This window comes from Octodon degus, unplaced genomic scaffold (assembly GCF_000260255.1).
Source record: "Octodon degus isolate 3935 unplaced genomic scaffold, OctDeg1.0 scaffold00331, whole genome shotgun sequence".
In the NCBI taxonomy this organism is placed as follows: Eukaryota; Metazoa; Chordata; class Mammalia; order Rodentia; family Octodontidae; genus Octodon; species Octodon degus.
In genome coordinates this window covers 1,062,341-1,089,156 of record NW_004524907.1, presented here as the reverse complement: position 1 = coordinate 1,089,156, position 26,816 = coordinate 1,062,341, and the positions used below count along the sequence as shown (strand labels likewise).

The window sequence follows — 26,816 nt, the reverse complement described above, 5'->3', positions numbered from 1 at the left end:
CCCGCCGCCGCTGCTCCTGTCTGGGGCCGCGGGGCTGTCCCTGCCCCCCGGCGCCGCGGGCAGCCCGGCGGTGCTGCGCGAGGCGGTGGAGGCCGTGGTCCGGAGCTTCGCCAAGCACACGCAGGGCTATGGCCGAGGTGAGTCTGAGGGTCTGGCTCCCGCGGACACCCTCTGCAAGGAGCCTGGCTCCCACAAGCGCTTAGCGGGTCCTGGCGTGCAGCCCTCACATGCATTTCCTTTTGGGGAGTTTTCCTTCTGGGCTGCACACGCACAGACGCACACGCTCATACACACGTTGAAGCTTCCTCTCCCCTCCCTGTCGTTATTAATATAGTCTCCAGAATGTTTTTTTCCATATACAATCCTATTTTCTTCCAGCCTATTCTATACCAGAAATGGAATTCACGCAGCTACTAGTGACTTAGCATCTCTGCCTTGGAGAACCCGTCCCTATTGTGTAGGATCCTGCCATTCTCTCAGAGTCCAGACGTCTCTCATCCATGCCCCCTCAGTCGTTCCTTTCTGATCTCGGCAGTGTAGACACCCACCCCCACCCCCTTTAAGTTTCTCCATCTCCTTACTCTTGATTTTTAAAATTCTTTACTCATCTTTACTTTAAAATTCCCAGTGCAGCTTTAGATTTGCTAGGGAATTAGGTAGCACCTAGAGTCACTCATAATTGTGACCAAATCTGGACCCATACCACTGAGCCCACACTAACTTCCTGTGACTCAGTACTTTACTTTGGTGTTTTTTAGTATGGAGCCTCACAACTCCAGGCTCTCTGTCTGGCTCTGTTTTCCTGGCCTCTGCCCAGGAGCTGAGGATAAATCCCAGGCCTTGGCTCTCTCGATGTTAAAATTCTGTGGAAATGAGCCAGGTAGAAACCCTATTTCAGTTAGAAATCTTCAGTTTAAAAATGCCTACTTAAAAATAAAAAAAAAAAAAAGAATGCCTAGTTTCTGGGAAGGGGAATGTGGAATTTTTGTTGTTGTTGTTTTTGTTTAAACAAGGTAGAATTTCCTGTCTGAATGCTAGTTCCAACTTTATAGTTTATGTAACAAGGAATATGTACTGAAGGTGTGAAATTTAGACTTTAAGTCTGGAATTTCCAAGACATTGCTTCTGTTCTGCTGGATACAGAAGTAGCTATAGCTTTAACTTTAATTTAATACAGAGAAAAGTTGGCTTTCTCTATAAACAACCTTTTTTTTTTTTTTTTTTTTTTGAGAAAGTGAAAAAGCTTTAGAGGTCTCTATCACATGCCCAGTCTGTCTTTCAGGAAGGGCCTTAGTCTTACTGAGCTTCAGCTTCCTCAAGGGTTATGATATGGATTAATTGAGATATTGTAGTTGACTTATAACTAGTACTTTTAAATGATCATTATAATCTCAGTTTGTTGGTTCATACTTCCCTAAAAAGAGCATGGCTGATGTTCTCCACTCTTAAATTCTGATGGCATACAAAGATTCCAATAAAAACAGATTTATAGATCCATTTTGTTATGTGTACCTACTGATTATTTTGCCATTAGTTTTCAACTTCCTTCTCCTCTTCCTCTTCTTCCTCTTCTTCCTCCTCTTCCTCCTCCTCCTCCTCCTCCTCTTCCTTCTTTTCCTTTTTGAGGCAGAGACTTGGGAAGTCACTAAATTAATTGCCAAGGCTGGGCTAGAACTTGTGATCATCCTGCCTCAGCTTCTTAAAGTGCTAGAATGCTTGGCTTATAGGTGTGCACCACAAACATGGCCTTTCTTTCATTCTTCAGTTTAAACTCCTAGTGGCATTCTTCTGGGTGCTGGGGATACAAGTGGATATGATTTTGAAATTCATCTTGAACAAAGTTTTACTTGCCAGTTTAATTCAAAGTTTTAACGATGCTATGGATGGCCAGCCTATTGGCCTCAGGCCCCTTAAGTAGAGACCCAGGGAAAGTCTTTGCCTTGGGCATGGTGGTGGCTAGGAGTGGGTAGCCCCAAATCTGAATTCTTCCTCTTGGAAGCTTATAGACATTTATTTATTAGAGAGGAATATTCATTTTCTTTTCTGTGCTAACCTGGAGAGTACCTGGTTTGGGCTTTTCAAGTGGGAACTTTGGAAAAACTTTGATTTCCTTAGAAAGAGGGAGAAACAAAAGGATTGTGCTGACAAAGAACAATCAGTCAGGCCTGAGATGCTGCTTCTCTCCTGCACCCTCCCGGCCTCTCATCACAGTCCTCATTATTCTTGAGTTTCTCATTTCCAGTCTGGCTGTCCAGCCAGTACTTGGAGAGACTTTGGCAGATAGTCCAGCCTCAGGCAAGCAGAATCTCTGCTGATTTGGCTCAGGAGTTCTTCACCACATGGAACCACTTATTCGGCTTCGATTAATAGGCAAAGCTGCCGTTGGCAGCACCCATATACTCATGACTGAGAGCATGGTGTTTGGGGGATGGCTTTTTCCCCTGAATATAATTTACTTTGGTCTCTGTCCAGATCATTGCCCGATAAGGCAATGCTTTACACATAATCTTCGATTCACATCCTTCATCTTCTTCCCCACTATTCCGAACATATATTTTCCAGTACAGCTTTGAAATTTACCTTCACTTGTGTTGGGTACCAAAAAACAAAACAGTATACCATTTCCACTATTTCACCTGTTTGTCCTTTATCTCTCCCCACCCCCACTGCCCAAGAAGCACACAGCTCAGTGGGTCTTTGGATCTTAATGAATCTGTACTGTGTAGGATTTGGAATCAGCAGACTGGTCAAAGTGGCTGTGTGCTCTTGGACAAGTTAGTTCATCTGCCTATGCTTCATATGTTCCATTTATTAATTTAATAAATATTTATTGATTGCCAGATGCAGTGGTAAACAAGGCAGATATTTAGTCCCTGTCTTGATGGAGCCCACAGTCTGTTTTACAGACCGTGTATGAAAATTAATGGCGCAGCTAAGTAGAATAATAATACAATAGAAAGAGGTTTGGCTTTGGAGCCAAGTGAGTGTTTCTAATCCTGGCTCTGCCACTTCTGACTTACTCTTCAACTGTTTACCTTTTATAAGATGGGTATTGCAATACCTGTCTTGATAGTTTTGTGTGAATTAAATAAGATAATGAGTGTAAAGCATGTAGTACATAGTACTCAATAAGTGGTTATTATACATATAACTATGCATATAATAGATACTATTAATTTTACTATTTCTTTTGCCTCTATTCCCTACATGGCAAACAGTCCTTTCTCATGTTTGACATCTGGCAATCCCTGAATTGGCATGATTGAGCAAGTTTCTTTCTTTGCAAATTTTACAAATGATAAAATTTCCTCTTCAAACCTTTTCTTAATCTTTGCTTTCCCTTTATGTTACAATATGGCTTTATGACTGGAGGTTCTGCCCAGCTATTCCACTAGTTTGGATAAATGAATATTGCATAATATTTTCTATTTAGTTATTTCTTTTCCTCACAAGCACAGAGAAATTCTTTTCCTATAAGTGATTGGAGTTAATATGATTAGTCTGAGTATTTCCAATTTTTATTTTATTTTTTTTTCCAATTCTTAGAAATGTTGGCTTAATCATATTAGTTCCCTGTGGTTTCTGTAACAAATTATCATAAATTTGACATCTTAAAACAACAGGAATTTATCCTCCCTTCGTTCTGAGGGCCAGAAATCTGAAACCAGTGCTTCTGGGCTAAAAATCAAGCTATTGGCAAGGTTGTGCTCCCTCCAGAAATTCTAGGGGAGAAGCTGTTCCTTGCTGCTTGCATTCCGTGGCTTGTGATGGCATCTCTCCACTCTGCCTATGCGGCAGAGGTCCTTGCTTTCATGCCTTTGCCTCTGCTGTTTCACCAAATCTGAGCTTCTTCCTATACAGATAATCTAGGATAATCTCCCCATCTCAGATTCCTTAATTTGAACACAACTGCAAAGTCTTTGTCAAATAAGGTAACACTGACAAATTCCAAGGATTAGATATGGATATCTAAGCAGGGGTCCTTATACTGTTTAACATAACTCTACAGCAGTTACTGTTACTTCACATCTCTCTCTTCCAAAGAGAATGTACACTATAGGCTCTTCATGTGTGCCTTCAAGAAACGGAAATATCAGGTAAAATATTGTTAACCGATTTCCTCATTTTCCATAATAATTGTAATGAAGCTGGTTCAGCCTACTTTAACAAGCCTATATTATCAAAGAAAACCTTTTTTACTCACCTCTCAATTTTTTATTTTTTAATTTAATTTTATTTTTTGGTGGAACCGGGGATTGAACTCAGGCCCTTGCGCTTGCCAGGGAAGTGCTTATTCTACTGAGCCATCTCCTCGGCCCCTCTTCTGTTTTTTAAACATGGTCTCTCACTACATAATTTAGTCTGGCCTTGAGCTCACTGTGTAGCCCGGGATGGCCTGGAACTCACATTGATTCTCCTCCCAAGTGTTGGGATTATAAGCATGCACCACCACACCTGATTCTCCTCTCTCTCTCTCTCTCTCTCTCTCTCTCTCTCTCTCTCTCTCTCTCTGGTTCTTTATTATTATTTTTTTCCTGCAGTACCGACTGGGCATCAAACTCTGCTCCTTGTATATGCTGGGCAGGCACTTAGACTGCTGAGCTATCTCCCCAGCCCCATAGTTCCTTTCTGAAAATCTGATTTTAAAAACTATAGGTACCCATGCCCCTATATGTACATATAATTTTATTTTATTTATTTTTTTTTTAATTTTTTTTTAATTTTTTTTTAAACATTTATTTATTTATTGTGTGTGTGGCCAGCTCAGCCCACCAGGGGGCGGGGCTGGCTGGCATGTGGTGCTGGGGGGTCGAACCGCGGTCCCTGTGCTTTCCCAAGCTTGTTCCAAGTAGGTGCTTTAGACCACTGAGCCATCTCACCAGCCCTGTACATATAATTTTACTTAACAGTTTTGAGACAGGTTGTTAGCCAAGTCTGTCATGGCAGTGCGACCTTAAGCAAGTCATCTGGCTTCCTTAGTGTAAGCTGGACTAGATGATATCTAAAGTTCCCTCCAGCAATAAAAGTCTCTTTATAGCCATTCACAGTTATTTTTTTTCTCTTGACCTGGTTTCTCACTTCATACCATATTTCTGGACTAAGATCCCCCATTTTGTTTAGCTTTAACTGATCATTAAAAAAAAAAAAATCCTGTGCCAAGAAGCATTTAACTGGCTATGGAATGGACATATGCTTTTTAGTGGGACCATCCCAATTACAGTGCTGTCCGCCCCGCTCCTTTATCTCACTGTTCTCCCTGTTGTTTCCATGTCAGGAGAGCAGTCACTCAATACATTGTGCTGAATTGTTTCGAAGAGGGAGCTGGGGCTGAAAAGATCTCAATGGAAAGAACAGAGATGGCTAAGCTTTCTGGGCTGCAGTGACCTTTGAAGAACCCTTGCCAAAACCAAGGGTGGGAAAAAGTGTTTTCTTTTTATGCTGTCTTTCAGTAGAAGAATGAACAGTCTAAAAAGTCAGCTAAATACAGGGCATTAGAAAAGAGCTGCTTTTGCTTTTCAAAACTCTGGCTGGTACATGAGGCTACAGAGCAGACGAGATAGAAGAGATGAGATAACTTGTCGGCCACCAGATTTTGAATACCGTGCTGACTGGGACTGTGTTTTACTCTTTGCATCCCTAACAACTAGAACAGAGGTCTGGACCTATTAAGTACTCAAATTTTGGCTTAATGAAAATGCACTAATCAGCTCTCTGGCTTTGGGGGCTGTAACTGATAGCCTCAGCTCCTGACCCCCTCTAAATGCCTCACCTCATAGGTACTGAGGTCACACTTGCTGTACATGGCCACCAGCCAGTAACTAGGCACAACAGGGATATCAGCGCATGTACATCCTGGTGAGCAGTGGATTCCTTTGTAATGAGGACTTCACACTAGCTTGACCAAAACTTTTTGGAACGATACCACAGCCTGAGACTCTCATCTGAGCCTCTTTCCTGCCCTCTGCTCCCCGTGTGTGAGAGCTTTGCTGAGGCTTTCCCTGACTTCTACTTCGCCAATATACCTCTTGTGTATCTAGCCCATGTTGGTGTCCTCTTGGCAGAACTGAACTAATGCAACATGTTGTAATTAAGAGTGGGAGGGAATTTCTGTTGCAAGCATCAAGGATTATGTGTGGTAATTTGTGGGGAGGGGAGGGAGTAATATTTTTTTTTTTCTTTTTTGAGACAGAGTCTTGATATGTAGCTCAGGCTGGCCTTGAACTCAACTTTCTTGGGAGGGTGGGGTGGACGGGTAATGGCTTAAACTCACTTGTAGCCCAGCCTGATTTTAAACTTGCAACAATCTTCCTGCCCCAGCCTGCTGTGTGCTAGGATTGCAGGGGTATGTCACCAGGCCCATTTCTTTATTTTTTACTTATTTCTTTATTTTTTTGTTATCAGGGATTGAACTCAAGACCTTGTGCTTGGCATGCAGGCGCTTGTGCCTCTGAGCCAAATCCCCGGCCCATCTTTTTTTTTTTTTTTAATCAGTTTATTTATTTATATATACACTGTCTTGCTACACAGTTCAGACTCGGGTGATCCTTTTGTCTGTCTCTCCAGTGTTGGGATTATAGGCATGCACCACCACGCCTGGTTCAGGGCAGCATGCGGTACAGGGGATCAAACTAGGGACCTTTTGCTTGCCAGGCAGTCATTTAGACTGCTGAGCTATCTCCCCAGACCTTGTGTGGTAATTTCTTTTCTTTTTAAAAATTTTTTTAAAAATCTTTTTTATTTATGTATGTATTTGGTACAAGGTCTCACTATGCAACTAGGACTCCAAGTGATTCTCCTGTCTCAGCCTCCCCAGCACTGGAATTTACAGGCGTGCCCTGATTTCGGTGGCCAGCATGGCATGAGGCCCTGCACCGCATAGGGTCTGGGGATCGAACCTGGGTCCTTGTGCTTGCCAGGCAGGTGCTTAGACCAATGAGCCGTCTCCCTGGCCTGGAGTGGTAATTTCTTATGAAACTTTAAAGGCATTTGGAATGTGTGAGACCCTACAGTCAAAATGATCCTTTCCAAAGGCGAATTGATCCCTGCTAAGATCCTGCAGTTTTACTTCCTATCTTGTCTCCTCTTAGAGCCAGCACTCAGACATGGCCTGAAGGGCCCTACTCAGTGTGGTCTCTGCGTCCTTTTACAACCTCGTCTCCTTATACGTCCCTTCCCTTCTCTTTTGTCCTAGCCACAATGGTCTTGTTTAGTCCCTTTATTCACCACAATCCCTGCTGTCACAGCCTTTGTATATGCTGTTCCTTATACTCAGAGCACTATTCTCTCACCTCTTGCCTACTGAGTTCCCACTCATACCTCAACTTAGATATCACTTCTTGGACTTTCTTACCTAGAGCAGATACTCCTACATTTCCTGCTACCTACTCCTTTATAATATTTATCACAGTTAAAATTGTATGTATGTTTTATTTTTAAATTTTTATTTATGTTGGCAGTACATAATGATTACATTCATCATGGGGAATTGGTACACGTACATAAGTGTTTATTATTATTTGGTTACCATCTTTCTACCTCTATACTGTAGGCTGTATAAACAAAAGGAGCTCTGCATGTTTTTGTTCACTGTTGTAGTCTAGAAATCAGCACACAGTCTGGCACAGAGTAGGTACCCAATACCTACTTGTGGAATGACTGAACACAGTGTCTGCTATGGAGTTTGATTTCACCCTACTTACAAGGAATAAATTAGCCAGTTACTATTTCATAGGTGCTAGTACAAGTCAAGAGGTTTTGTTTTTTGTTTTTTAATTTTAGTAAGGGTTTACAGGGTCTACAGGGTCTGACTACATAGATGGGACTGGTGGTGATCCCCCTGTGTTCAGCTCCCAAGAGCTGGGATTACAGGTGTGCACCACCACACCCAGAGTCAATTGCTGTCTCAGCACTGGCGGAGGGTGATGGTGGTGGTGGTGGTGTGCTGTAATCCCCTGAGCTATTTAGCTGGCCCTAGTCAAGAGATTTCTGGGTCAGAGATAAAAGACCGTATGATGCTCAAGGCATAGCAAATAGCATGGACATCCTACGTTCCCCTTGCCTGGCAAGTATGATGCAGAGGGCTCAGGTGGATCCTTCTGTGGGTTACATCGTAAGAGAGAAACACTGAGCTTAGGGAGCCTGCCCTTTTATAAGAAGCAGTAAGCAGTCTTGTTTTCTGTCTGTGGAGGGAGACATCGCCTCATTTGTCAAGGTTTCTCACTGTGAAGACAGTCCTGGTTTAATATTGTTGGTTTTGGAACTGAGACTACCTGAGTTTGATACTCATTCTGCTACTTTCTAGCTGCTATAGCCTTGGACAAAATGTTTAACCCTTCTTTGTCTTATTTCCCTCATCTGTAAAATGGGGACAACAAAAGTACCTGCATTATGAGTTCTTGCTTGCTTGCTTGATTTTTTTTTTTTTTTTTTTTTTTTTTTTTGAGCCAGGGTCTCACTATGTACTTCAGGCTGGCCTTGAACTCACTATGTAGCCCAGGCAGCCCTTGAATTTGTGGTGGTTCCCCTTCCTCCGCCTCCCGAGTGCTGGTATTATAGGCAGCTGTGCACCACTACATCCCACAATGTTTCGTTTTCTTTCTTTCTTTCTTTCTTTCTTTCTTTCTTTCTTTCTTTCTTTCTTTCTTTCTTTCTTTCTTTCGTCTTTTTGAGACAAGGTCTCACTATGCAGTTCAGGCTGGCCTTAAGCTCACTTTATAACTCAAGCTGGTCTCAAATGACCTTCTTGCCTCAGCCTCCCAAGTGCTTGGATTACAGGCATGCGCCACCATGCCTGGCTATACACGGTTTATTTTCAAATGGGTAAAATACTACATACAATTTGCTATATGCATTCAATAAATGTTAGGACTAATCATGAAAGAATATTGTCCTAGGCCAGCTGGCCAACTGAGAAATAATCTTCTTCCTTTAGTGGTGATAATCATCTGCTGGCCTTGGAAACTGTGCCACCAATATTTAAGTTATTTTGGGGCTGGGAGGATATCAGTCTCAGCGCCTGCCTGGCAAACTCAGGGAGCTGGGTTCAATCCCCAGTACCAGTACTGCATGCTGTGCCGGCCACTGAAACCAGGTGTAGGGGCACACACCTGTAATCCCAGCGCTGGGGAGGCTGAGACAGGAGGATCACTATGAGTCCCAGCTGCATAGTGAGAGCCTATACCAAATAAATAAATACAAGATAAAAAAAATTAAGTTATTTTCCTTTGGTGTCTAGGACTAATCAGTAAACTAGTAACTGCGGAGGAGGCCATGCATATAGTCATCTTTTTTTTTTTAATATACATTCTTCCTACACAATTAGCTTAATGTCAGTCCCAGTCTATTAATTTAAATGTTGTTAAATATTGACAGATGAGTTAAGAGACTCTTGATGTGGGTTGAGATTACTGGTACTGCCCTGAAGTACAGTGCCACTTGCAGGTAACTTAACTCCTTCTCTTCCTTTAGTGAATGTGGTGGAGGCACTACAGGAATTCTGGCAGATGAAGCAGTCTCGTGGGGCCGACCTGAAGAACGGGGCTCTGGTGGTGTATGAGATGGTTCCTTCCAACAGCCCTCCCTATGTCTGCTATGTCACGCTGCCTGGGGGAAGTTGCTTTGGGAGTTTTCAGGTAAGAGTTGTGAGGCAGCAGTATTAAACATAAAAGTATAGGTACAAATAAGGACTTTTTCTGTTGCTTTGGTCATTAAATCTCTGCTTAAATCAGATGCTTGAGGACCTAACCAATTCTGGGAAAATCATTCTGGCAAGCATCTGAGGCTCATGAGATCATGAAAGAACTTCGGTAGTGTGCTTCTCTTTCAGTCTGCCCAAACTCAAGCCCATTTTGAATTTCAGCAGTTATAAATGTGCCCTTGCTTGGTATATCAGACTACCAACAGGGTATTCACTTGCTTGCTATGTCAGACTGCCTCATTCTGGTCTGGCTTCTGTCGTGCATTCCAACTGCCTGCTGTTGCGTCCTGAGGGCCTACAGCACTATTCCGCGTCCCCCAGTATTGTTTCCTAGGGACTTAATAAAGAAAGCAATGTTTGAGTTCTCCAAGAGAGCATCAGGTGACTAAAAGATGCTCTTCAGATCCTCAGAGAAATAAATGTATGTCCTGGATACACTCATGCCTTCTCTTACTAGAAAATTAAATCTTTCCTTCTTTTTTCCACCTCATCACAATGTGTTCAATAATAATCTGGTAATTTTATTATGGTGCCTATAATTGATCCATTATAGTCATTTAATTTCTTTTATTTACTGAAAGAGTAGAAGTATCTTTTTTGTTTGTTTGTTTGTTTTTTGGGGGGAACCGGGGATTGAACTCAGACCCTTGCGCTTGCCAGGGAAGCACTTATTCCACTGAGCCATCTCCCCGGCCCCTAGAGTAGAAGTATCTATCTTGGCCTTTTCTATCTTATATATCTTATGCCCATTTTGGAAAGTGAATTTTTTCCTGGTGATTTTCTTCACATGGCTTTTTCCAGCAATAGCTCTAGAGAGTGGTCAGCACTCTAGCAATAGAGAAACAGAAGCAAAGAAACTGAAGAAGCAAAAAGCTAGTGTGCTATCACATGCCTGTAATCCCAGCATTTGGGAAGCTGAGGCAGGAGGATTACTGTGAGTTCAAGGCCATTATGGGCTATATAGTGAGCTCAAGAACAGCAAACTACATGGCAAGACCTTGTCTCAAGAAACAAAACAAAATAAACAAAAGGACTTAGGGTTAATATGTCAAGCTCAAGGAGAGAGAGAAAAAAAAATGTCAAGCTCCAAGTGTTGTCCCTGAGAGAACTGTAAGCTGAAGTAAATTAGTTATTATTCACAGTGCAGATGGTTAAGTAGTATAACATATCCTGTATTTTTAGAAATTACAGTATTGCTTTCTTCCTTTCCTCTAGTCACAATCATAAGTGACAAAGAGTAGCCAGTGATGAGGAATTATAAAGGAATGCTTGGTGGCCAAGGATTTTAAGTTGAACAATTTAAGACCTGAAAATTAGACTTACCCTCTGACATCTATGTCAGATACAAAGTAAAATCATGAGTTGTGTTTTAATTTTTTTCTTGCTTTTCCCAGGTCAGCTCTCCTCCCCTCTTCTCTTGGCTTCCAATGAAGGGGGCAGGGAAGACTATACATTTCCTCTTCAGACTAAGACCCTGTTCAGGGAGAGCTGCTTTGGCTCCCCGCATTATTCGGGAATTGCCTATTCACAGCTAAAAGAAAAGGCTGAGATCCAGAGGGTGCGTCTGATGGAGACCAGAGGCTCTCCCTGCAGAAGCAGCCTAAACATAGCTTTGTTCAGTCTTGGGTTATCTAGAGGAATCCAAAGAAAGCCTTGCCTGTCTGCAGAGCAAGGGAACGAGATACAGATTTCCCACAAGCTGGCCAGAATCTGGCTTTTGAGTAATTAATTCTGTTGACAGTTTAAACAGAGGTATTTTTCATGTCCAGTGGTTATGTGCTGACTTCAGCAGCCCTCCTCATTCTGTATTCAATTTGGTGTATGAGCTGTAGCTGTCTCCAGCTCCTTAATGACTTCAGGATGTTGAATAAAGGCTATGTTTCCAAAAAATCCCAACCATTTTATAATAAAAACTGTTCAAAGTGTGTTAAACATAACTGATTTATCCTGAAAGTGTCCAAATGGCTTCTATCACAAGCATTTTCCTTCCACTGCTCCTGCCTCCCTCTCAGATGCATGGCTACACATATTTTCACTCTCTTTTCTCCCTAGTTTTGCCCCACGAAGGCCGAGGCCCGGAGGAGTGCAGCGAAGATAGCACTAATGAACTCTGTGTTCAATGAACATCCTTCTCGAAGAATCACTGACGAGTTCATCGAGAAGAGCGTCTCTGAGGCCCTGGCATCTTTCAATGTAAGTAACTCGGAGCTGGGAGGAAGGAGAGTGAAGGATGGGAGGGCAGGCTGCGAAGCACGAGCTCTTACTCCCTTTTTTGTCTGTATCTCTGTTCTGTTTATTCCGTCAGCTTTCTGCATCATGCGTGCCACAGTTCAAGTCTTTAATTCTATAATTCTTTCAGCCTCTAATTCTGTAGCTGGGTTTTGTATGCTTTTTGTTGTTCTGTCTCTTTAATTGTGTTTCTTTGATGTCTCATCTTTAATTCAAGATTTATGGAATTTTAGAGCTATACAAAAGTTCAGGTTATTGAGCTTCAATTTTGCTTTTGGTGATTTTAGTTTAAAACCTTAATCCCATTGTGTGTGTGTGTGTGTGTGTGTGTGTGTGTGTGTGTGTGTTTGTAATTTAATTAATTAAGGGCCAAATAGCTCAGTGAATTAAAGTTCCTGCTTAGGCAGATGCAGAGGCTGGCTGGGGTTGGATCCTCTGCCTGCAGGGGGCGGCCCTGCCTGTGGGGCATGCTGAGATGGCGATTGAGACTGGGTATGGTGGTGTGCACCTGTAATCCCAGCTCTTGGGAGGCTGAAAACAGGAGAATCACTATGAGTCTGATCTGTGTAGTGAGACCCAGTAGACCCTGTTCTAAAATACAAAAAAAAAACCAACAACAAGCAAACAAACAAAAACCAACTAATCAATTAATTACTTTTAAATTTAATTTTTGTTTATTTATTTTTGCAGTACTGGAGATTGAACCAGGGCCTTTTTGCCACCCTATCCCTTTTTTTGACTCACGGTCTCACTAAGTTGCCAGATTGTCCAGGCTGTGCTTAAACTTGTGATCCTCCTGCCTCAGCCTCTCAAAGTGCTAGGATTACAGGCATGTACCACCATGCTCATCTATGATATTTAACTTTCTGTGCCTGATGTATTATTGTTATTATTATTATTTTTTTACTGGGGATCAAACTCAGGACCTTGCGCTTGGCAGGCAGGCGCTGCTGCCACTGAGCTATCTCCCCAGCACTATGTCTGACTTAGTTCACATAACATTATGGTGTCACTTTCCATCTATTTTCCCGCAAATGACATGATTTCATTTTTCTTTATTGCTGAACATATAGGTATAATATCAGTATACATATGGATATATTTTTTAAATGCTATAAAGAAAATAGGTTTATCGACTCATGATTACAGTACAAGGTCAAGGGGCCAACATCTGATATCTGTCTTGCTAAAGAGGTGGCTCAAAGAATCACATGGTTAGAACAAGAGAGCTTGTGAGATCTAGGCTGTTTGTTTCCTTGTGTGTGTGTTTGTTTGATTGATGTTTGATTTTCTCTGTGTGTATGTGTGTGTGTGCGCGCGTGTGTGTGTGTGTATTTGGTATAGGGTCTCACTATGTAGCTCGGACTCATAGTGATCCTCCTGTTTTCAGCCTCCCTGGTGCTGGGATTACAGGCATGTACCACCACACAGGGTCTCAGTGGCTGGCTCAGCGTGCCCAGGGGCAGGGCTGGTGTGGCATGTAGTGCCAGGGATCCCTGCCTTTGCTTAATCAGGCATTTAGTCCTCTGAGCTATCTTATGAGCCCTTGTTTGATTCTCTTTTGCAGTACTGCATTCTTCCACTGAGCTACATCCCTAGCTTCTTAAAAAAAAAAAAAAATTGTGAAACAGGGTCTCTAAGTCACTAACTTGTGCACCAGGTATATGCCACTGAACCTGGCAAGAGTGGTCATGTTTTAAAATGACTGCTTTTATTGTCACTTGTGTCTTACCTCTACTACTTCATCTTATTAATAGAAAGCCCCTTTATTACAGTGTCTTGTCTTTCTCCCCTTTTAAGAATGGGAAAGGGGTAATTTATTTACTTTCTTTAAAAAAAAAACTTTTCCAAATCGTGGCGATGATGACAGCAGTGACCATAGCTAACAGGCACTACGCTAAGTGATTCCCATCCACTTGATCCTTTGATCGCCACAGCACTCCCAGGAGGTGTAAGTACAATGTACCCATCCTCGGGACGAGGAGACCAGCCGCAGAAGTGAAGTTTTATGTAATGTGATACAGCGCGTACGTGGTCAGGCAAGATCAGAACACCGCGCACTTAGCTGAGAGGTGCATCTTAGAAATTAGCACCGCCTTTCTTCTCCACCCCACAAACTCCTTGATTGAGGTAACAAAGTCACACCAGTTTTCTTTTTCTGTTCTTTGTGAACTTAGTTAAGGTACGATTACATATACTAACTTGCTTTATTATCTGCTTCATGTTTTCATTGTTGAACACCCTAAATCATGAGCTGGGTTTCCCTCAGTTACTAAGAACCTATCTGTTTTCTCCCTTTTTTTTTTGTCCTAATCAGCAGCATATTTAGGGAGAAAATTTTTGTCAAACCCAATTAAAATCAGGAAGTACATTTGCTACTGTTAAGTCACCTTGTGATATAACATTCAGTATTAGCTTTGGATATAGAAAGTGGGATGTGCAGTAGTTATGAACATGGCCTCTGAATTTACTGTACTGGAATTATGGTTCTACCAATTACACACTTAGAACAAGTGTCACTTTCCTCATCTGCAAAGCAGGATAGAAATTATCTTACATGGCGTTACTGGATAAATGAGATACTTAAGGGCCAGGGGGATAGCTCAGCGGCCTAGTGCCTGCCTGGCAAGCATAAGGTCCTGAATTTTATCCTTAGTACCAAAAGGGGGGGAACGATATTTAAGCACTTAGTGCATGTTATCTCTTTAGATGCCTGTGGATGCAGTAACAGAAAAATCTCACTGCAAGTTGACTTAAGGAAATAAAAGAAAGAACTTCATTATCTAACATGACAGTAAGTACAGAAGTAGGGCAGTTTTCAGGGCCAGTTGACTGCATAGATTGAGAATGTCATCATCTAATTCTGCACACAGTAGTGTACACCTGTAGTCACAGATACCTGGGAAGCTGAAGCTGGAGGGTTACTTGAGCCCAGGAGTTCCAGGGCAGCCTGGACAGCATATCAGGACCTCATTGCAAGTGAGCGAGCAAGGAAGGAAGAGAGTATTGAAGGAAAGATAAAAGGAAGGAAGGAAGGAAGGAAGGAAGGAAGGAAGGAAGGAAGGCAGGCAGAGAGAGGGGGAAGGGGGAGGGGGGGAGGAAGGGAAGGACGAGAGGGAGAGAAAGTGAGGGGGAAGGGAGAGACAGACAGCAACAGAGAAGGAAAAAAGGAAAAGAGTGTTATCATCTACTGGTCCAGATTCTATCTTTCCACTCAGCTGTCTCCTGGATATTAGCTTTATCTTTATCCGCATTGGCTTCCCTCACGACACAAGATGGCTACAGAATGTTAGACATGAAATACAGGAATGAGACTATCTTCTGTCTTTTACTAGTAAAGCATCCTTTCACAGAAGTCCTTCCACAAGATCTATCAAGTTTCCATTGCTAGAATTCCCACTTTAACCCAGGCAGTCGTACATGCCTGTTCCAGCTACTCAGGAGGCTAAGGCAAAAGTGTCACAATTTTAAACCTAGTCTTAGCAACTTAGCAAGGCCCTCTCTCAAAGTAATCTTAATTTGTAAAAGGCTAGGGCGGAAGGGGCAATACAAGTTCAGTTTGCCATGATGTTCTTTGGAAAAACCCAGAAGAAGTCACCCAAATAGCTGTCACTGAATGATCATTGATGATTTAAAAAAAAAGAAAAGAATGTTGTTGACAGACAAATGAGAGATGTCCAAAGAGAAGAAGAAAAGTGAAATGGTCTGTCAAAGATGCTTCCAAGAAGGGTCAGAAGGATGTCTGTGTGGTTCTGGCCAAGGACATGGCCAGTTCGAGGAAGGCTCAGAGCAAGATGTATGCATCGAAAACACACATGAACTCCATGCCTATGGGGACAAAGGACAGGCCTGTGGTTTTGTGTGTGACCAGGTCCCTGCAGCAGAGCACAGAAGTGATGGAGGCCATACAGAGTCTTATGAAGAGCCCAGAAAGCCAGGCCACCATGTGGGAGCTGTCCAAGGAGATGACAAGGGCTGGGATCATAGAGATGTTAGAGGACACTTTCACAAGCATGGACAATTGGGAAGAAATGGAAGAAGGAGCTGAGATGGAAATTGACAAAATCCTCGTTGAAATTACAGAAGGAGCCTTAAGCAAAGCAGCCAGGAAAGTGACCATGCCCTTTCTGAGCCTGAACTTACAGGAGCCATGGCTGCCTCTGAGGGTGAAGAGGAAGAAGAAGCTGGAGGCCATGCCATGCAGGCTGGCCACACTCCACAGCTAGGGCTTGCCCACTGGTGTCTGCGCACCTTAGAAGGGGTAGCCGTTCATGTAGCTCTTGCACTACACCTGTCATTGAATTTGGGAGAAGGTTCTCTGCTTATCTGTCTTCACTCTCTGCAAGGTTTTTAGGTCTCAAAAGGATTATTCTTATAAAGGTTATGTGATTAAATGCAGCATTTTCAGGAATATAAACAGAAATATCTTATTGGGGAAAGCAGATAAATCCCCTGTTCTCATGAAGCAGCTCTAAGAACAGAGTTGATTGCCTGAATGTTGAGGACTTTGTGTGTGTGTGTGTGTGTGTGTGTGTGTGTGTGTGTGTGTGTAAAACACTGTAAAAATGGATTTTGATAAATTCCTGCTTTAACTTTTTTTTTTTTTTTTTTTTTGTCTTTTTGTGGTACCACGGATTGAACTCAGGACCGTGCGCTTGCCAGGCAAGTGCTTATTCTACTGAGCTATCTCCCTGGCCCTGCTTTAACATTTAAAAAAAATTATTTTATTTTATTTTTCCCATAATTTTATTAAGAAACAAATAGCAATGAGACAGTTTCAAACCAATAATGAGAAACAAATAGCAATGAGACAATTTCAAACCAAATTGGTAGGACAGTTTCAATAATTAGCACATTGCATACATTCTTCGTAGTGGTTAACTACTGTACAAGATGCGGACAGTGATATCCTGTTTACAAACACTATTAGAATAAATCCCTCTATTCATTAAGAGAATGTAACTATATATCCTAACCATTTTGAATACACAGATACAAAATGGACATTCATCAGTATCTCCTTTTTTGTTTAGTTCCGTTATTTGAATATTATAGGTATGTTAACTCAGCAAAATATTCTAAAAGAGTCCAGTAGTCCATAATAGTATTGGGTCTTCCGCTTGACTGGCAATGTCAGAAATTATTGACCTGAGTCCCCCACAGCTCAACATAACAGCATGGCTTTACTTGTTATATTTCGTTTTTATACTTTTCTGCTGGATGGTTAAGACCAGGATAAAGCAAGACCTATGCAACAAGAGTTGTAGCTTTTGGGTCTGATAAGGTCAGTGAAATCCCCTCAGGATTTATCCTGAGACCCTGTACCTCAGATTGTAGAACCTTTGTCAGTGTCAGCCATGTGGATGAGTCATGGCCATTGCTTGGCCAATGTGCTCTCTGTGAAAGCCTGAGAGAATGTTTTCTGTCCATGTGACTCTCCTTAGGCACACTCTACATCATCAATCACTTTCCTCTTTGGCCTCTTAATCTCCTTGACCAGAAAATTTGGGACACTACTGAGTTATGTGATGTTACAGTACAAGTTGTCATATGTCCTGAGTCTTAATTGACCTTGGAAGGCTAGGGCCAAAATGTTGGCTTTCCTTGCAGCCCTCCTTTTTCTCTAATTTTGATCGGCAAACTTAGGTTGTTAACCCTCCAGAGTAAAAAAAAAAAAAAAATTAATGAAAGGGCTGGGGATGTAGCTCAGTGCAAAGGCACTGGGTTCAATCCTGTACCCCAAAATAAGTTGGGGGTAGAGAGGAAGGATGAAGCTCAGTAGTAGAATGTGTGACTAGTATGCCTTGGGTTCAGTCTCTAGCACTACACAACAAAACAAAAGAAACAAAATTCCTATCTTTTTTTTTTTTTTTCAAAATTTCCTATCTTAAATCAGTGGCAAAGGGAATTAGGATTTGTAAGTTGTAATAAAGTCACTCTCTTCTGAGATAGATGAGAGACGGGTGATCATCAAATAATGTTCTATAGTAAAGAAGAAAAAAAGATGTTGGATGAGTGTCTGTTACCCTGCAGTGTCTCTTACCTTCCAACTATTTTAAAAATGTGAACCTGTTAGTATGTGAATTCCACTGATTCTCTTTGGTAAGCCTTCCTGATTTGAGAATTTAAAGGATTTCTCTTTTCATTTCTCAGTGGAATCCCCATTCACTAGTAGAACAGTTTTCACTGGTCATATCCATTGATAGAGGGTGAAGCCCACCTTACTTACTTTTTAGCATGTAGAGGTACTACTGAAAATAAGGCTGAATTGGCTGGTATTTGACAAGTCACCTAGCTTCAGTGGGTCTCATTACATTATCTCTAACTTCTCTCCATTTATATCCTAATGATCCTTTTACTTATCCAGTATTGTGTGAGAAAATGTTTGTGGGATTGGTTTAACTGTCATAGGTGTAAAAGGGTAATATGGTTCAGAATTTCCTCATTGATAGATGGAGCCACTCTGGTATAGGACAAGGTAGCCATGTGTAATGATACTGAATCCCCTCAGCTTCAAGAGACTGGAAAGGCCTGGGCCAGTTGGCCTTCTCTGCTCTAAGTCACTCTGGTTGCCAGGAGGCTTCTCTAGGCACCCCACTTGGCCATAGAGATGTGATCATTATTTTCTGTGTGTCGTATTGTGGAAACCTTGGGATGCACTAAGTAAATTATGTTGAAGAATTACTGTCAATATTAAGATTCTTTCCTAAGATCCCTAAAACCAAATTTTTAGGATTATTTTTTTCATTCCTTCCATTTAAAGCATCTCCAGTTGCTGGGTGCTTTGGTACATGCCTGTAATCCCAGTACTTGGTAGGCTGAGACAGGAGGATCACTGCTAGTTTGAAATCAGGGTACTCTTCAAGACAAGCCTGAACTATACAGTGAGATCCTGTTTCAAAACAAAACAAAACAAAACAAAACAGCTTTTCATTTCAAATCCAAACCTTCTGACTTTGCTTCACCACAAACATGAATTACATGTATGTCATGATTGTTTCTCATGAGCCACAAATAACTTGGGTTGATTTTTAGCCAGTTGATTTTTCCAGTTGATTCTAGAAGAGTAACAACAAAGAATAATACTAAGCGAACAGTTGTGGTGCGCTTACTAAGTACTTGGCATTGTTTTAGATGTGGTACATGCAGAGGAAATCCCCATGGAAAGTGCTGCATGATAAAACTGAATATAGATATAGCCCAACTGGCTCCCGCCCTCTAGCCAGTGCTCTTTTCAAAGAATACAGAATATAGTTCTTATCTTGGCATTTTGGAAGGTATGGAACTGGCTGCTTCTGAGAAAGCTGACTCCTGTGCCCAGGAGTTTCTTGGTCCTATTTAGATCAGGTTTCAAAGGGTCACCAGTAAGCAGGACATACTCTATTTTGTAAGCCCTAGCGTGCTCCACAGTCTGGAATTATTCCCAATAAGTAAGCCAGAGAGAAACCCACTACACAATGTCACCAAAACATCACCAGTCCTAGAATAGATTTGAATTGTGTAATTGAACACCAGGTCTAGTACAGCAGAACACCTATATTTTCTATGATTGGTTTTTTTTTTCCAAAGTTTTATTGATAAACAGCAATGAGACAGTTTCAAATCAAATCGGAATCTATGATTGGTTTTTAGCCCACATGTATCTCACTAATTTTTTTCTTAATTTAGAAAATGTATTTAATTCTCAAAACAATGTTTATGATTATTCCTATTTTACAAATGAAGAAACTAAGAAACAGAGAAGTTAATTGACTGTCAAAGCCCCAGGACTAACAGGAGCGCTAGTCCATTGTCCTAATTTTTATATCATATTGTTTTTGCACATTCTAGGTTTGCAAGTTGGACATGATGTCCAAGGTCATGAAACCAACAGAGGACATATTGGGCAAATGTCCAGGGGGGCCAAGTGAAGATTTCCCCATTTTTATGGCCCCTACTCTTGCCCTTTCAAATGCTCAGTTGTCTTCTAGGCTACTCTGATTCTGTACACCCAAGTCAATCTTTTATTTTGGGTGAATCAGAGTTCTTTTGGGGGCCTTACTGTTTTCCCTTTGTAAAATAACTTCACTTGTTTATTTTTACTATACAGTGTCAACTAGAAAACTTAAATATGTGGCTCACATTATATTTCTTTTTGGACAGCTTTTTTTTTCTTTTTTTTGCAGAACTGGGTATTGAACTCAGCCCTTTGTGCTTGCCAAGGAAGTGCTTATTCCACTGAGCCATCTCCCTGCCCCAAGATAGTTTCACTTCACATTATATTTCTATCAGATATTATTATTCATAATGATAATGGTGATTCAAATTCAATTTCCGGTCCTCTGTTACCAGGGCAACAGAGAAGAAGCTGACAACCCAAATACGGGGATTGGTGCCTTCCGATTCATGTTGGAATCTAACAAGGGCAAGTCAATGTTGGAGTTCCAGGTACTATTCCATCTATTCCCTTGGCTTTGATAACATGGGATAGCTTCTAACTTACTGATACTAAAAAGGGAAAGAAAGAAGGTTGTTAGAATATTTTGCAAAATCCAAATATCTTCTTTTCTCCAAGGGCGTGTTAGAGTTGGTGATTAGAGATGCTTCTTTGTACAAAGTTCTCCTCCATATAATTCTGATAGTCTCCTAATATAAAAATCATTGTTATGGTACATATCTTCTTCCCCTAGGAGCTAATGACAGTATTTCAACTGCTGCATTGGAATGGCAGCCTTAAGGCCATGAGGGAAAGACAGTGTTCTCGGCAGGTAAGAGATTTTATGGGTTACTGGAATAGAATAGGACTACTTTGAGGTAACTTTTATGTTAGAAATAAGCAAACGTATGGTTACCTGATTATAAATATTTAAAGCCTTACTTTCAGTATTTAAAATGGTTCAGATGGGTGGTACACGCCTGTAATTCCAGTACTGGGGAGGTTGAGGCAGGAGGATCGTTGTGAGTTCAAGACCAGCTGGGCTACAAAGTGAGTTCAAGGCCAGCCTGAGCCGCATAGTGAGACCCTGTCTCAAGAAGACAAAAGTGGGGGGAACCTCTCCACCATTATAATCTTGCTTTTTTAAATCTTCATTGAGATACTTTTGCTTGCCTTGCTTTCCCCATCAGGGTGATTCCCTTTAAGAATCTCCCTGGGAGTCAGATGGTGACTCAGTTGACTCCTAAGCTTCAAGTAGCTGGGGGCAGGTGGATCAGTGTGGTATAACATGAACTTTTACCTTCCCAGTGATCTTTGCGTTTCCCGCCCCCCCCCCCCCCACAGGAAGTGCTGGCTCATTATTCACACCGGGCCCTGGATGATGATATTCGCCACCAAATGGCCTTGGACTGGGTGAGCCGGGAGCAGAGTGTGCCAGGGGCACTGTCTAGAGAGCTCGCCTCTACTGAGCGGGAGCTGGATGAAGCTCGGCTGGCAGGCAAGGAGCTACGCTTTCACAAGGAGAAGAAAGATATTCTCATGCTGGCTGCTGGGCAGTTGGGCAATATGCATTCCTCCAACTGCTAGGCATCTTCCCTCCTATTCCACATCCTCACCACACGCTTTTTGTATGTCTCCTTTCTAAGACTTAGGATGACTTCTGTATATAATTTTTCAGTTTTATACTTTAAAAAAATATATATGTATAACTTCTATATCTGGATTCCTATTTCTAAGAGATCCTTTTCTAACTTCTAGTTTTTGGATGTAGTTTCACATGAAACATCTTCATCCCACTTTACAAGAAAGAGCAGACTGTCTCTAGAGTGCTGTTGGCTCTTACACTTCCAGATAAAGTTGCTAGTCATTTCCATAGCATGATGTAATTGACTACTTGTGCCTGTGCTATTTCCTTCTTTTAAAAGAACAGGTAGGGGGCCTGGGGAGATAGCTCAGTAGAATAAGTGCTTGCCTGGCAAGTGCAAGGGCCTGAGTTCAATCCCTGGTTCCGCAAAAATAAATGAATAAATAAGTAAATAATAGGTAGACTGGATGAGGACCAGATGCCCCACCCTCAACCTCATTCTTGCTTTCTCTTGTACTCAAACAGGGTATGTATATGAAGCCTTTGGCTTTGGTTTATCTCAAGATGGATCTGTGTGGTATCCTTTCTTTCCCCTCTAGTTCCTTATTTGTTCTTTGCTCCCAAATGCTCTTTTATCTTGAGGATTTCTTACCTTATTACTCAGAAGATAGTAGAGCTATGGTAAGAAATTCTTAAATTACTCCTTTGAAACTGCCTGTAGGGCCCATGAGATAGCTCAGCTGATTAAAGCGCCTGCTTAGGAAGGTGCAGGGAAGGGGTTCAATCCCCAGCATCCCTGCCCCCAGGGCAAGCTGAGACAGCAAATGAGACTGGGCATGGTGGTGTGTGCCTGTAATCCCAGTGCTTGGGAGGCTGAAAACAGGAGGATCACTACTAGTCTGATCTGTGTAATGAGATCCTGTAGACCCTGTATTAAATACATAAAAAAATAAAAAATGAAACTGCCTGGAAACAAGATAATTATACCCATGATTCACAGGGGTTATTATCTAAGTTGCTTCTGGGGCTTATATATCCCGTCCCAGAATTCTAGATTGCTAGATGTATTCTATAGTAAGGAAGGGATCAAGTTTGGTGCTATCACTCAGCGTTCCCTTTTCACTTCTCCCCAGCTCGTTCCCTAAGCCTCACATTTAAACCTTTCTGCCTACTGAGCTTGGCAGGAGATAAAACACTCCCACCCCACCCTATTATTTTGCTCTGTGGAAGCAACAGCGATTCTACTCAGCAAGTAAGGGCCAAGTTTCTCTCACCTCCACTAAGTTGCTGCTGTTTACTACTTTAGATGTATGTTTACCTTAGATGCTCATCTGTTATTTTTCTTCTTTCCCTTTTCTTTACATTCATTACTTGAGCATGAATTAGGAAAGCTAGATGAGACTTTGGTATCATGCAACTTCCTCACTGAAACTTTAGGAGACTGCAGGAAGGGAAAGAGAGCCAATGATCTGCTATCTGTGTTTCTGACATGGTTCTCCTTCCCCACCTTTCTCTAGGGTGAAGAGAGAAATTATCTGCATTAGAACTACAAAACTCTCAGGGTCAGCCAGATAGTTCAGCAGACTAACATGCCTGCTTAGGCAGAGTGCAGGGACCTGGGTTCAATCCCTGGTACATGCTGTGCCAGTGATTGAGACTGGGTGTGGTGGCGTGTACCTATAATCCAAGCTCTTGGGAGGCTGAGAACAGGAGGATCGCTATGAGTCTGATCTGTGTAGTGAGACCCTGCAGACCCTGTACTAAATACATTAAAAAAAAAAACACTACAAAATTCGCACTTGGAGAACTTTTTGGAGAATTATATGTAGTAGGTATATTTTCTTCTTGTTTCTGTACTCTTTTATACTTAATTGTTTTTGTTTTGGTACTAGGGATCAAACTCGGGACCTTGCACTTGCCAGACAGGCACTTATTCCACTGAGTTATCTCCCCAGCCCTATACTTAATTATTGTTCAGGGCACTTTCTAAATGGAGTTTGGGAAGTTTGATGATCCTGAAATTGGACTTTCCATGTAACAGTTGGATTGAGTTATTTGTCTTTAGAAATAAGAAGATCATAATTTGCTGTTTGGGATTAGATAAGGGCAAGATGAAAGGGAATTTTCTTGCTTTTGAAATCATCTGGTGACTACTATGTAAAAGATCAGAAATAAGGAATCTGCCCACTATTGTAGAGGTGTTGAAAAGGGGCTCCCTTGATTCTCTAGACCTCATCTTGTATTCTATGGAACACGTGTAGGGGTGGAGTAGAGGATCCTACATTAAATATAGGTGCATCTGTTTGTTTTTATTAATTGATACTTATAACCCAGATACCATAAACCCTCCAGTTTCTCTTCTGCTTCTTTCTCTGGGAAGAAGCATTAAGAAATATTGGCTGTGGGGAGAACTGTCCTTGAGTCTCCAAGGTTTATTGTTTTTGTCAAATAACCAAGATCCCAAAGAACTTGACAAAAAATGTTCACTAATCTGTCTGCTTTTGGTGTTGATGATTTTCTCTTTTTAGTACTTTTTATGTATTTTGTATGTATAATTTTGTACAATTAAAAATAGATTTTTTGTCTAGTGAGCCAGAATGACTCTTTCTTGAGACCTATATACCACAGGAGCTCTAAAATGGCTCTGTTCATTTACATATACACTCAATGATAACTTTGTATTGTATTTTGTGGTGGTAAAAATAAGCTTGCTGGTGGCTAGGGAAATGCAGTCTGCCCTTCTCCCCCGCCCCCCAGACATTTAAGGAGCCTGGCTTTTGTCCTGGGCCCTTCTCCCGAGGCTCAACCCATCCCCGGTGTGCTGCCTTAAACTCTTCTACACACAATTGTCAGACCTGTTTCTTCCATTCCAATTTATTTTGAGTGCTTACACAGTATGATGGAAATATACAGTGAATGTTTGGTGTGATGATGCATACCTGTAATCCCAGCATTCAGGAGGCTGGGGAAGGAGGATCCTTGTGAGTTCATGACAAAGCCTGGGGACCGGGGAGATCACTCCATGGTCTAAGTGCCTGCTTGGCAAGTGCAAGGACCCAGGTTGATCCCCGGAACTGCATGCCGTGCCAGTCTGCACCCAGCTGGCCCCTGAAACTGGATGTAGTGGCACAGGCCCATAATCCCAGCACCAGGGAGGCTGAGACAAGAGGATCACTGAGTCTGAGCTGCATAGTGAGATCCTGTACCAAATAAATAAATGATTTTTTAAAAAACCCCAAAGGCTGAGCTACAGAGTGAGCTCATGCCTGGTTTATTCCACCATTCTCTCGATTTCTGAAGCAGTTCAAGTCCTTCTATATGAGTATCATTACTTGTGTTTTCCTGACTGCTCGAGTGTCCTGAATGAATTTCAAATGGTTATCTTTCTGGTCATTTTGACTTTAAGGAAGAACCAGAAGCCTCACAGTGCCAGATCTGGTGAATAAAGTCTTTACTAGCTTGCCTTGTCTTTGGATAGCACTGGGTAGCAGCATTCACCATAGTTTGATCACGATTCATAAAAACACTCAGGAAAGAAGACCAGAACTCCATCAGAATATGGCAAGGATGGCTGGGCGTGCTGGCACCTGCCTGTAATCCCAACACTAAGGTTGAGCTAGGAGGGTCACTGCAACTAGGGCTACATAATAAGTTCAAGACCAGCCTGGAGGGGCCTGGTGGCACAGGCCTGTCATCCTAACACTTGGGAGGTTGAGGCAGGAGGATCATTGTAAGTTGAGACCAGTATAGGCTACAAACAACTCATAGCTAGCCTAAACTGTAGGCTAGCTAGAGTGAGACCCTGTGTGAAAAAGGAAAAAAAAAATAAAGACCAACTGGTCGGCATGGCATGTCCCCCCCGCCCCAAACAACGACAAATAACTCAGTGGATTAAAGCACCTGCTTAGGCAGACACAGTGGGCCTGGGGTTCTTTCCCTGCGGGCCCCTCCCCCAGGGTACGCAGAGATGTACTGGCCCCACCCCGGGGTGGGATTGAGACTGGGTGTGGTGGTGCATCCCTTTATCCCAGCTCTCGGGAGGCTGAACACAGTGGATCACTACAAGTCCGATTTACATAGTGAGACTCTGTAGACCATTACTTAAATACAAAAAGAAAAAAAAAGTGCCAAAAGGGCTGGGGAGATAGCTCAGTGATTTAAGCACCTGCCAGGTAAGCGTGAGGTCCTGAGTTCAATTCCCAGTACTGTATGCTATGGGGGCCCCAGAACTGGGCCAATCTGGGAACTGTGCTGCCTGGAAATTGGGCATGGAGGCACAAACACGTAGACGGGAGGATCACTACACGTCTGAGCTGTGTAGTGAAACCCTGTACCAAATAATAAATAAACAAATATAAAGAAAGAAAGTGGCAAGGGTGAATGGATAAGTGTGCTTGAAAAAAGGCAAAGTATTTTGAGGAGGACTAATGGTTACATGACTCATTGTAATACTTTTTTAATTAGCTGGGCACACTGGCTGCATGTGGTGGGACATGCCTATAATCTCGGCACTTGGGAGGCTGAGGCAGGAGGATCATTGTGAGTTCAAGACCAGCCGGGTCTTAAGGCCAGCCTGAACTGCAGGTGAGACCCTGTCTCTAAAAATAAAAATAAAAATAAGCTAGCTGGGCATGGTGGCACACATCTGTAATCCCAGCACTCAGGAGGCTGAGGTAGAAGGACTGCCAGCTTGAACTACCTCATGAGACTCTCAAAACCCCCCAAAATATATAAACAAAATCTAAACAATCACCATGCGTTTGTATCATCCCTTGTACTTTTTCACGTGAAGGACATTACTAACTATGTGAACATGACAGAAGCACTGTGAAGTCTCTTATCCAAAATAAACCCATTTCTCCATCGTCCTCTGACTCCCTAAATCTGTTAGTGAAATCACCTCACTAAGCTAGAAACTTTAGATGAATTCTCCACTCTTCCCTACCTTTGTCTAGTCACTTACACCTCTTATATAAACTCCCTAATCTGTCCTGTTCATTTTTACTGCTTTAGTTCAGGTCTTCCTAGTATAGAGACTGCACCACTGTAATAGCTTAACTAGTTTTTTAATTCATTCTTAATATTCTCCATGCTATGTCTTAAAATATTTATTACTGTCATGCCCTTGCCTATATCTTCTACAAACCATTGGTGTTAACAAGAGTGATTTTAGGTGATTGGTGTAACTTTTTAAGTTATGCTTTCATCTGAATTTGTGGAACAAAAATACTGATTTCCATTTGTAGTAATATTAATAAATTTTTTCCATAATTTTATTGATAAACAAATAGCAATGAGACAATTTCAAATCAAATTGGTAGGACAGTTTCAATAATTAACACATTGCATACATTCTTCCTAGTGGTTAATTGCTGTACCAGATGCAGACA

At 41.9% G+C, this 26,816-nt stretch overlaps 1 protein-coding gene and 1 pseudogene across 1 annotated transcript in view; both read left to right on the top strand.

Annotated features, from left to right (window-relative positions):
- Positions 1-22,221, top strand: part of Lix1l (limb and CNS expressed 1 like) — a 22,533-nt gene extending 312 nt beyond the window's left edge. Inside the window, exons 2-7 of the mRNA XM_004647846.2 lie at positions 1-137; positions 9,469-9,632; positions 11,750-11,890; positions 20,258-20,353; positions 20,596-20,673; positions 21,186-22,221. The exon at positions 1-137 is cut by the window's left edge and continues 27 nt beyond it. Of these exons, the coding sequence (XP_004647903.1) occupies positions 1-137; positions 9,469-9,632; positions 11,750-11,890; positions 20,258-20,353; positions 20,596-20,673; positions 21,186-21,428 (859 nt within the window). The 3' untranslated portion in view covers positions 21,429-22,221. The remainder of the gene's footprint in view (positions 138-9,468; positions 9,633-11,749; positions 11,891-20,257; positions 20,354-20,595; positions 20,674-21,185) is intronic.
- On the top strand, positions 15,491-16,152 carry LOC105741203 (annotated as a pseudogene).
- Positions 22,222-26,816: the final 4,595 nt, after the last annotated feature.